General features: G+C 41.3%; 1 protein-coding gene across 10 annotated transcripts in view; it reads left to right on the forward strand.

The window, feature by feature from the left end:
- LOC105486007 (StAR related lipid transfer domain containing 13) overlaps positions 1-12,271 on the forward strand; it is a 553,767-nt gene that overhangs the window by 462,933 nt on the left and 78,563 nt on the right. Inside the window, exon 1 of one of the 10 annotated variants that reach the window (XM_011748644.3) lies at positions 4,348-4,507. The exons of the other annotated variants lie outside the window; for them this stretch is intronic. Coding sequence (XP_011746946.2) covers positions 4,363-4,507 — 145 coding nt within the window. The 5' untranslated portion in view covers positions 4,348-4,362. Of the gene's footprint in view, positions 1-4,347; positions 4,508-12,271 lie in introns of those variants that run through there. 10 annotated transcript variants of the gene reach the window in all.

Here is a 12,271-nt window from a genome sequence, read left to right on the forward strand (position 1 = left end):
AAATATATTTTATTATTTTTTTTGAGACAGGGTCTTGCTCTGTGACCCTGGCTGGAGTACAGTGATGGGATCATAGCTTACTGCATCTTCTACCTCCCAGGCTCAATCCTCCCACTTCAGCCTCCCGAGTAACTAAAGCCACATCCGGGCTAAATTTTTTTCTTTTTTTTTTTGGTAGAGACAGAGTTTCATTGTGTTGCCCAGGCTGGTCTTGAACTCCTGGGCTCCAGTGACCCCTGTCTCACTGGCCTTCCAAAGTGCTGGGATTACAGGCGTGAGCCATCACACCCAGCCTATCCTTAAAACGTTTTTAACTAAACCAGATTTAGGATAAAATAAAGCCCAAATTGTTATTCACTAGCCATGATAGACCTTTAGCCAAATATTTAGTCATCAATTAATGTGAACTTCCTGGGTGATTTTAGGGTATCTAGTGTAATGAGAAGGTTGTTTTGTCCCAAAGGGGATCAGGAAGCTAAATTTTAAAATCACATAAATCTAGAGTTAAGTTTGGGATCATCATTTTTACAATAGTATATAAAATGGCTTAGGGTGGGCTGCGGTTGAAAGGAAGATGCTGTTTCAGGTGGTACATTTCAGTCAGTGACTTCTGCTGAACTCCTGCTAGAAACTGGGATCACCCAGGCGAGGACGGACACAGGGAGGACAGGGGATAGAGGACCATTTTGTACATGGGAGAGTAACTGAGCCAAGCAGGAAACTGTACTTAGATGAACTTGAGAAAGGTGTTGAAGTTTCTGATTAGAGAAATAGCTGTGAACTGGGCTCTGTCCCACAACAAGGGCCCCCATATAGAACAGGAAGGGCACACAAACAGGTTCCCTCTTTGTGGAAGGGAGGTTCACATACAGCAGCAGGATGACCAGCTAGAAGTGTCCGGAAGTGCTCCTGCTAGACTATGAAAGTGCCATCAGAAGGACTGGATTTGTTTAGGAACTTTGAAAGGATGACATACCATAGAGTCCCTTCCCTTTCCTCCTGCTTTCCCTCCTTCCTCCTTTTCTCTCTTCCTGCCCTCCTGCTTTTTTCCTGACCTCCTTCCTGCCATTCTCATTTCCTCCTTTCCTTTATTCTTATAACTAGAAGTTGGTTATATCTAGCCATTAAATACTAGTTTTAAAAGATACAGCCGCTTTGGAGATTCCAACCAAATTATAAACATCCTTTCTATCACCTCTCAAAAAATACTAAAGTAATTAAAAAAATCTTTGTAGTTCTTCCTTATGGCTTTATGTGAAGCATCAAGCTATTCATGATATTACTGTTAAGCAATTAAAAGAAATAAAATAAAACATTTCTAAATGACAAAGGAAAAGCATAAATACAAGGCATGAGAGTCATTGACTTATACCTGACAGACACTAAGTGTCTGCCCTAATAAACAATAACAATTAGTTTAAAAAGGAAACACCAAACGTCACTTCACAGCTTAAGCCTAGAAAGCAAAGTTAGCCAGAAAATAGTTACAAAATTCTAAGGATTCCGTGGGTTTTGTTATTAAGGCAAAGTGTCTTTTCATTTGTCATTTTCCTCAACTAATCTGACAGATTCTTTATGAAGAAAGCACAGAGCCAGAAAATTGTCCCCACCTGGTCAGTACCTGCTCAGAGGATCTGCCATTAAAGACCAGATCACCCCAAACTGCTTTTTAAATGCATTTGCTTTTCTAAAAGTGACGAGCAGTGAAACAAACCTATTCAGTCAATTGAAATAGTTATTTCAGGGAGAAAATTGAATCCTTTTCAAAAGAAGCTGTTTCACTATCTTAGTGTGGTATTGAAAGTTGGATGGTTTCCATGAAAACAAAAAATGGACATAAAGGACAAAAGAGTTTGTGAGTGATATTTAGAGTGAAGTTGAGTATGTGTGTGTGGGTGGGTGTGTATGTGTAGCAGCAGATCATAATCAGAAATTTTTCTCAGAATTAACTCTCTGTGTTCATTTCTTTTTTGTATGCCTCATTCAATATTCACTATTCCCATAAATATTGGCCGTACACCTACTCTTTTCCAGGCATATGTGGCCATTGGGGGTTAAAGAAGGCTGAGGTTCCTGTCCCTAAAGTGTTTATCATGGTAACCAACTAAAAGTTTGTTTCCTATTCACATTGGGGGCAGAAGAACTGCTTCACTTCCAGGCCTACTGAAGTTCCGTCACCTCCACATGAAGCTTCTAGGTCACCTGGGCACTGGAACATCTGCTGTGGCTAGAGGAGAGCTGGTGGCAGGTCACATGGCAGATTCACCCACCTGCCTTTGGCCAGTGCTCTTTCCCATGGCCCAACAACCAGGAAAGCTAGAATCAGAGTCCACTCAAAGGTCTATCCCATAGTCAGCTGGGTTTTGCCACAACGTTACTTAAAGATGCTTCGTTTAGGTTGGGCGTGGTGGCTCATGTCTATAATCCCAGCACTTTGGGAGGGCCGAGGTGGACAGATCACTTGAAGTCAGGAGTTTGAGACCAGGCTGGCCAACATAGCGAAACCCCATCTCTACTAAAAAATACAAAAATTAGCCGGGTGTGGTGGCACACGGCTGTAATCCCAGCGACTTGAGAGGCTGAGGCACAAGAATCACTTGAACCTGGGAGGTGGAGGTTACAGTGAGCTGAGATCATGCCACTGCACTCCAGCCTGGGTGACAGATCAAGACTATCTCACAAACTAACTAACTAACTAAATAAGTAAATAATTTTAAAAAATGATGCTTCATTTAATTTTTTTTTAACCATAGTTAAAATATCCTTTTATTAAAAACTGACCTGGAAAGCTAAGACTCATGCACTACATTTAATTAATGAATGGTTAGTGACAAATAAAGATAGAAGTCTCAGTAAAATGCATGCCCATCCAAGCCCTTTCTTTTGAACAGGTCTCAGGTTTGCCCAATCAGACTTTTCATAAATGTAAGATTGATGAATTTGCTTTTTATTTCTTTCACTCTCCACTCTTTCTGCAGTTGCAAATAAGCAGTAGAAAGTCCATAAGCAGATTCTGGAGGTAAATCAAGTATTAACTAATGCACAGCTCAGATCACGACTGTGACAGCAATGATTATCTCAAAAAAATCAGAAGTGGGCAGTTCTCAGCAACTCCTTGTCTGACCCCGATAGAGCAGGACCCTTCCCTCTCTTTCCCTGCCTTCGCAGCAGCCCTCTCCCTCTGTCATTCTCTTCACATCCCCCAGGTCAAGGCTCTTAAACAGAAACGGAAGTTAAGCCACAAGGTTAGAGGACAAGCAGTGACTCAATGATTCCCTGAGGGTCAGGTGTGTGGGTAGTGAGAGAAAGAAGGGAGAGAGAATTTCAGATTAGAAAAGTAGCCCAGATGGGAGGGTGATCAGGGCTGGAATTTCAGAGATGACAATGACATCAGCATTAGTGATACTCCTCCACTCTCCTACACAAGCATTTAAGAACGTTGCTATGAACTACTTCCCACCTATTTTCTTGGCATGCCTAGGAACGTGGGACTTTCTGGCAGATTTAATGGGTAGTTTGGTGGTGTCTAGTGTGCTAATAGAAGCCATTATACCAAAGAGAATTTAAAAACCTGGAATTTAGTAAACTGAAGGTGGTTTTTTTTTTTTTTTTTTTTTTTTGCTGTTTTGAGACTATTAATCTCAAATACTCTAAATTTGCTGATTTCATTATTGTGTTAGGACATGAGTGAGATAATGAAGTGAGTAATTAATGATATACTCTTTAGGATGTAAATAAAAACTGCACTCCACAGAGAAAAGAAGTACCAAAAAGCTTAAAAGAGGTCACGAACCTTAGTACCTGCATTATACAATGAGGGTCGTTTTTGTACCAAGGAAAAGGAAGGAAGTCTCTTAGAATCATCATCTTTGCTACTTTTAGTCAACTGTGGAATGTTTTAAAACTGTATTTATGGTCTTAAAGGGCATCTAAGGAAAGATTTGGAAATTTCAAGCAAAAGATTAACCACTGGAATTATGATATAAATCGCACTGTTTCTTTATAAGAGGGGAGTTCTGTTCACTACTAAAAGACTCTGTTGAGAATGTGAATGAGTGGAACATACCCCACCTTACATTTTAGTCTTCTTTAGGGGTTTGATTCATTAGAAAGTGTGTGGTTCTTTCTGTTCCAAACAGAATCCTTTTCTCTAGGACTTTATTTTGAGACTGTGATACAAATCCTTGGTGTTCCTTTTTAATGGGAATGAAAACAATGAGGAAAGGAAGTGTGGAGGCTTGGAATCTCAGCTGAGGCTTCGCAGGTCACTGGGGAGCAGTGAGGTTCCTCTGCACTGTTAGCAACCGGAAACATGAGAGAGGACTATCATCTGCTCCGTGCTCTGAATTTCTTTGAACCTCTATGCTGGAACCGTCCTCAGTTCTCCATGCAAACGTTAACCAAGCTCCTTTGTGGTGCTTGGTGCTGTGCTGGTGCGGAGAATGCAAAGACACTGTCTGTGGTGGGAAACAGAAAGGCAGAGTGAACCAGAAATTCCAGTGCCGGGGTAAGTGCTGGATCAGAAGGGCATGTGGGTACAAAAGATAGACCTTTGTGAACTTTTTACTTAGCCTTGCATGGCCTCAGTCGCAGTGGTCAGGTGGTCTGGAAGGACACGGCGGAGAAGATAGAACTGGAGCTGGGAATCAGAGAGGCAGAGAGGAAAAGAGTTGGCTAGTCACGTAAAGCAGAAGAATGTCATTCTAGACAGAGGGAAAAATGCCTATAGGGAACAGCGGATGGGAGTTGGAAGGTCGGTTTTAGGAAACTAAGTCGGTTGGAAGGTCGGTTTTAGGAGTTGTTTAGCTCCATTGCCAACTACTATCAGGGATGTGGGCAGTTGAGACACAGAAGTATATGTCAGGGACCCATGCTGAGCTCAAGAATTTCATAGTGTCCTCAGAAATTTGGATTTTTCTTTGGAGAGATTTGAGAACCATGGAGAACTGTAAGCAAAGGAGAGAGTGATCAGACTTGGGTTTTGTCTCTGAAGTTATCTTTGCATGATGTTGGTAGCACTCCTAAAAAATGCATAAATTGCCTTCAGAACAAAAGATGTCCTGCTATTTTATAGAAATATAGTCAAGAAAGTCTTTGTTTTCAAGCACTTTATGTTGCTGAGCAGAGATTCTTCCTTCATCCTGTGATCTTAAGCTTAGCCAACATCAGCCACTGGTGGCCTGTGTGTGTGTGTCTCAGTTCTTTAAGGGCTGATACCTGGGTTCACCATAAATGTCTAGAGTGGAGTCAGAATTTACCTGAACCCCACATTTTCCGGCATGCATGGAGGCCGTTGTTGAAAATAAATAGATCATCTCTCTGAAAATGAGATTTCTCTTTTAAATTTACACTTGAGCCTCTTCAACAAGGCAGCGTGGCCAAGAGTGTTTAGAAGCTGCAGGATAGTACATTTTCTTGGAGTATAGACTTTCCTCAAATTTGAAGGAAAACTTCGTTGCATTGAAAGAAGTATGGGCATGTTCTATTCCAACTACATATAAGAGGTAATAAATAAATCCATTGGAAGTATCTGTTTATTTTCTTCTGCCATTGGGTTCATCAGTGGAAATTGTGAAAAGTATTCATTTCGGTTCATAATAATAGCTCCAATTTTTAAGTGCCTGCTCTGTGTCAAATTACATAATTCATTTTGTTTAACAAAATGTGAACATAACATCAAGTTCAAATCCCGGTGACAGAGACCAGGATTTCAGCAGTAAACTAAATGCTCTTCCTTGTTCTGGAGTTTCTCACATCCTTACAATGACTCTGAAGAGTATATATAATGTTGTGCACATTTTGCAATGAGGAAACTGAGGCTTTGAGATGCAATGAGACTTGCTCAGGGACACATAGAGTAAACTCACACTCAGCCAGCTCCCCATGGCCACCTTCCTCGCTGAAAGATTTTTTAAAATTCCAACTTACTGTCTCTTTCCCCTTATCTGTTCCCACCTTTACTTTCTTCACTAGGGACATCTATTTCTTTCCCCTAGATCTGCCTAGTTTTCTTTCTCTGAAAATGAACAATGGCCATCAACCATCAGCAGCAGCAGCAGCCATGCCCATATACAAACTTGTTTGTATCTTCCTTCTTAACAACAGCCACAGCAACCCCAACCACCACAGAACTGTCCCTGCTGTTTTCAGATTCACTGAGCTCACGCTGTAACTCTAAAAGAGACAGCAGTCACAGTTATATCTAACAGGACAAGTAAGAATTCAAGATGGCCAGAGATCATAGAGTGGAGGTGGCTATAAGTATCAAAGGGTTCAGGAAAGGTTTGTTGGAGGAGGTGTCCAACAGGCTACACCTTCAGGAGGGAGAAGTTAAAAGTAGAGAGAAAGGCCTTATAGGCAGGCCTGACTAGTTCAGTGACCCCCAAAACTCATCCCGTTACATCACGCATATTTCCTCTGCTCCCGAGAACCAGAATAATCATAGCTGAATGTGGTTACATTTCATGGGAAGGGAGGCATTACTGAACTGTAGTTAAAAACACCCCCACATCTCCTGTTCCCCAGGAATGCCATCTTGGACTGGCTGGATGATTCCCTTGGAGGTGTGAATGGGGTAGCCTGGGGGAACTGGGTTTCCTCCAGGGCATATTCAGGGAGATTTTGCATGGTCCTGACTGGATCAGGCCTCATTCCTGCTCATAAGGTGACCTAATCCTTTGCTCATCACCGGAACTGCCCTCCTTCTCCCAAGTTCCTCCAGATTGGAGATGACTCCCCTCATGAAATCTGACTTCCCAGCACTATTCCAAACCCACATTTGGAAGACCTCCAAGCTTCATGAGATTCCTTGTTATTGATTAAGGCTGGGGTCTGGCACACAGTCCAACCACAGCCCCAGCAACAGTAGCATCAGGCTTCTCAAATAGAATGGAACAGAAAGCTATGAAAGCCTGGCGTGTGCCCTTTGGCCTCTTTACATCAGACCAGGAGAGAAAAAAGAGAACAGGAGAGCTTTTTCAGGGGGCAGAAGTTTCCTTTGCAAAAGATCTTTGGCCAGCAGCAATGTACAAGTCCTTTGCAGGGAATAAATCAGCGTTCTGCAGTCCACTCTGCCTTGAGATTTATGCAGAGCAAGAAAGTCGCTCTCAGCTTCTCCTTAATTCAGCACGTCTCAAGCACATGCTGAGCCCCAAGCACTCTGCTCCGCACCAGTGATACAAAGAGTAAATAAGGCAACCTAATGTAAATGACGAGTTGATGGGTGCAGCACACCAACATGGCACATGTATACATATGTAACGAACCTGCACGTTGTGTACACGTACCCTAGAACTTAAAGTATAAAAAAAAAAAAAAGGCAACCTCTACCCTCGAAGAGCTGTGGTCTAATGGGGGAGAGAGATGTGTAACAAGAACTTTTCAGTATAATCTAAGGACCATAATGAATGCGTGAAAGTCCAGAGAAGAGCCGAGCTAACCCGGGATACAGGAGATGATGTCTTCGCTAAATCTTGCTAGAGATAAATGTGAGCAAGTCAGGAGGTAAAAAGGGAGAGGAATGTGACAGATGGAGAGGAAACAGTGTAAGCACAAGTCTGGGATATGCAACAGCGGCCTGGGACTGGGGATCTCCAGGCAGCTTCACATGACTTCTCATGAACTCCAGAAGCACACAGAGGCCGGGCCAGGAGGCACTGTGGGCCACGGTGATGGGCTGGCACTTTATTCTGCAGGTGACAGGGAGACATGAAGGAGTTTGAAGGAGAATGAACATAGTTTCACATTAGAGATTCAAGGAAGGCAAGAACTGAAGCAGGGGGAGCTATTGGGTTCCGTTGCAAAAGTCCTGGTTTAGACAAAATGAGGGTCTAAACCAAGCACCATAAATGTCTAGAGTGGAGTCAGAATTTACCTGAACCCCACATTTTCCGGCATGCATGGAGGCCGTTGTTGAAAATAAATAGATCATCTCTCTGAAAATGAGATTTCTCTTTTAAATGTATACCTGAGCCTCTTCAACAAGGCAGCGTGGCCAAGAGTGTTTAGAAGCTACAGGACAGTGCATTTTCTTGGAGCATAGACTTTCCTCAAATTTGAAGGAAAGCTTTGTTGCATTGAAAGAAGTATGGGCATGTTCTATTCCAACTACATATAGGAGGAAATAAATAAATCCATTGGAAGTATCTGTTTATTTTCTTTGTGTAAGCTCATCCAGCCCATGGCCCCAGGCCGCTTGCGGCCCAGGATGGCTTTGAAAGTGGCCCAATACAAATTTGTAAATTTTCTTAAAACATTTTGAGATTTCTTATGTAATTTTTTTTTTTTTTAGCTCATCAGCTATGATTAGTGTTAGTGTATTTTATGTGTGGCCCAAGACAATTCTTGTTCCAATGTGGTCCACGGAAGCCAAAAGATTGGATACTTCTGGTAAACCAAGGCCAGGAGACAGAGGTGGGGAGGAAGGTAGAAGTTTAAGAAATATATTTGAGTCAAATTCAGCAGGTCCTGGGGTTGTGTGGTGAGAATATGGGGGGACTGGAAGAGAGAGGATGAATCTAAGAAGACCCTCAAGTGTCAGACTCGTAGAACTGTGTTCCATTTTTACATTAATATATTTTACCAGATGCATCTCATATAACTGAGTGTTATCTAGACAGTGTTTTTAAACTGACGGGTGATGAAGTCAGTGGATATGACTAGTAATTCTGAATAGGAAAGCATAGAACAGAAAAATGCCAGATCTCCTTGCATACATAAAGTGCAGCTATTGTTTTGTGAAACTTTGCTTCAGTCTGTGTGTGTATGATGTGTGTACATGTGTGGGTGTGTGCATGTTCACAACTATGTGAAATTTATTTCTTACTAAAGATTGTGATCAAAATATTTGAAAGTCCTGGGATATTCTTTTTCTATGGTTGTGATTAATTATTCTCAGATATGACTATGCCTCAGTCAGGTTAAGATGATCTTAAAAAGGGAGACCGATTCTTTTGTGGGAAAACAGGGAAATCTGTTCTCACTACTCTTCTTCCAAGACCAAATCTCCCATTACTCTGTGCACTTGGAACTCCTAAGGATTCCATCCAGAGAGAAAGGGAAAGATTGGAGCCAGCAGAAGCAACAATCCCAGTCAGTGCCAGGACAATGTCAAATGCCCCACCCTTCAGAAAACAGTAGCAATATCGAGATAGCCAGACATCGCTGCCCACGAATAGCCATGTCCCTCAGAGGCAGAATCAGAACTAGAAGAATAATGTTACCTTATTTTTATATGGGGCTTACAGTCTGCAAGGACTTTCACAATACATTTTCCCATATGTACAACATCCTGGTGAGTTTGGAGGAACCTGAATATCTGAGAGATGTTTTGGGTGTTTATTGGCCTTCAGATCTATAAATGTTTTCCTCTTATAGTCATTCATGCATTCAGTCAACGTACTAAATGATAGCCATTTGCAAGACTCGAGGCTAAGAACATGAGATGTAAAGATGCAATCTGGTTTCCAATCTGGTAATGTGTACCTGCAATGTCAAAATTTAAAAGGATACAAAATCCACATATTTATTTAAGGATGTTTGCAGCTTTACCTAGGACATATTTACAGAATGCATGTGCATGAATATACGTGTGTGGGGGGGGTGGGGGAAGACAGAGAGATAAAATATTTATGTCTCCAAATTTCAAAGTCACAAATTGATAGCCCACAGGGAACAGAGCAGGACAAAGCTGATACTCTTTTGGCCTCCAAGGGGCATAGTGCTATCTTCTTCTTGGACTAAAGGAGAACACCTTAGAGGTAGAATAAATACACACATTTGATGAAAGGTATGTAACCTCAGGAAAAACAAAAAACATACAACAATGTTTGCATACAAAGGGTTTCCCAGGCCTCTCAATTATTTCTAAAAACCCCAGATAAAGAGCTCTCAGTTTATGCATTAAACTGAGCAAGATAGACTTCATCTCAATTTAAAAAAAAAATTATATGTTGACATTTACTTGTTCCTTATTTTGGAGAAACAAAAGGTTCAAGGACGGCTTTCTAAATTTTCCGTTTGGCACTAGGGATAATTCAAGCAGTCATGGAGCATTAATTATAATCATTATATGCATAAGAGCAACATTTTCTTTGTTTTTAAATGTAAATGTATTTACATATTTGAAAGATATTTGAATTACTTTCCCTGTCACCTCCTCACAAAGCAGATCCCTGAATACACACCTAGCATGTTTTTCATAGTGAGAATGACCTTGGGAAGCCGACCTGGGAGATTCACGACCTCTTGAGATCAATGACCTTGGACTCCACATTAACCCACAACTTCTCCCAGTCATTAGTCCACAGGAAGCCCATATCCCTTGCTCACAATTTACTTACTTGTTCAGATTTTTTCTCATAACATGGAAAAATAATCTTCTGAAGGCATTTCCCTTAATGAAGCCCACATGTCTGATACAGATTTCTTTCCCAAGGTCCTGGCGTGTTTGGTTATGTTTTAACACATCTTTGCCCTTGAGATCCCCACATATCAGGCATGTGATTGCTAATATTTTACTTATTAACTGGTAAGCACATTGTGAACCATAATGGCAAGACTGTCTTCCCCAGCCTGGTGTTTATATCCTAAAAGTAACAGCCTCTTAGGAGAAGGCTCTTACTGCCATTATCCTAAGGTGTCATATTTCTGAATGTGTCCAAATGTCACATATCCAAAGGGACACATCTCATTTATGACTCTCATTACGTGTTGTTAAAGACCACTGCATTGTGTGAAGCATGGCTTCCTGAGATACAGCTTCATTTAACAGAAAGAGTATCATGAAATATTCTGTGCATTGCAGAAAATGAATTGCATGTTAGATACCTGTCATGGGAAGAATCTCCAGGCAGGTTGATGGGTGGCATGTGACCCCAGGGCCCTCCTGCAGGCACAGAGGGAGGAGCATGGGAATCTACTTCCAAGAAGGCTGTGAGTTCACATGAATCTCAGCTCCAGATTCATCTGCGGGGAGAATATGAGTTGTTTATGGCAGAAACGTGTGGCTAACCTTCTTCTGCCTTCTTCTGAATCTCACCTCAACTGCAAGACTTTTCCTGGTCACCTTATCCAAAATGCCCCTCCTGCTCTGAGACCCAGAGGATAGTGTCCTGTTCTGCACGGCTTTTGCTTTCTTTGGTTGTAGTAGTGCCTGGATGGGTCTTTGTCTATCCCTGCTTGGCTTAAAGACCTACAGGGTAGGACCCACTGCCCCAAGCCTTGCATTCACCTGCAGCACCTACCAGCAGTCTTTCACAACAGGGGCACCCAGCAGGTGTCTGTTGAATAAATAAGTAAAGACAAATGCCTTCCACTTCTGAATGCCAAAGGAAGAGAGCCGAGAAAAGAGAATCAGAGACCATCCATCAGAACCACTATTTTCTAATATGGGAAAGTAACATAAGCACCTCTGCCCTAGTAATAGTAGCAAATACTGTCTCCAGATACTTTACAGAAATGCAATCATTTAATCTTTACAGTAACCCTCTGAGGTAGGTACTCTCGTTTATTCCCATTCTATAGATGAAGAAACTGAGGCATGCCAGAGTTAACCTACCCAGGCCAGGGTCACACAGGTAATGAGAGGTGAATCCAGAATTTTGGACTCACTTCTAACTGCCCGATGCCATGTTTACCCCTCTTGCACCCATTTAGTTCAATTTTACCCTCAAATAAAGGAGTATTTTCCAAAAACATTGACAGGTTCTTTTTAAAAAGTTCATCTGTAAAACTAAGTATATATATTCAATAAGAGTAGAAACTTGAGCTTTATTCCAGAAATAGATATGCCATTGGTTAAGAACAAAATGAAATTAGAATGTATCTTCATTGTAAACTCTCTTTAAAGCAATAATATGAACCCTGTACAAAAATAGTGTTGTCTTAAAGAGTTGCTCTTTTGGTAAATTTGCTAGTTTTACAAATTTGGATCATGTTTTGCTTTTGATTATTTGAAGAATTTTGGGAGTCACATAGACTCCAGATATTCATTTAGTCATTAAAATAAGATGTGGAGATTTTCTTTATTTGGTCTAGTTTGTTTTGTTTTTTTTTGAGTACAACCTTGAAACTTCGGCAACCAGGAAATACCAAGTTATTACATAAAGTAAAATGTATCTTTGAAATTGTCTAAAGCCATATGCAGAACGTCAAAGACAAGTGAAACAGCTGTTACATAAAATCTCCACTTTGCAGATACCTAAGACATTCAAGAAGGAAGAGGTGGGAATATGGTTCAGGACCTTAGTTTTGAATTTCCTGGCTCCTGTTA

This window comes from Macaca nemestrina, chromosome 16 (assembly GCF_043159975.1).
Source record: "Macaca nemestrina isolate mMacNem1 chromosome 16, mMacNem.hap1, whole genome shotgun sequence".
Taxonomy (NCBI): Eukaryota; Metazoa; Chordata; class Mammalia; order Primates; family Cercopithecidae; genus Macaca; species Macaca nemestrina.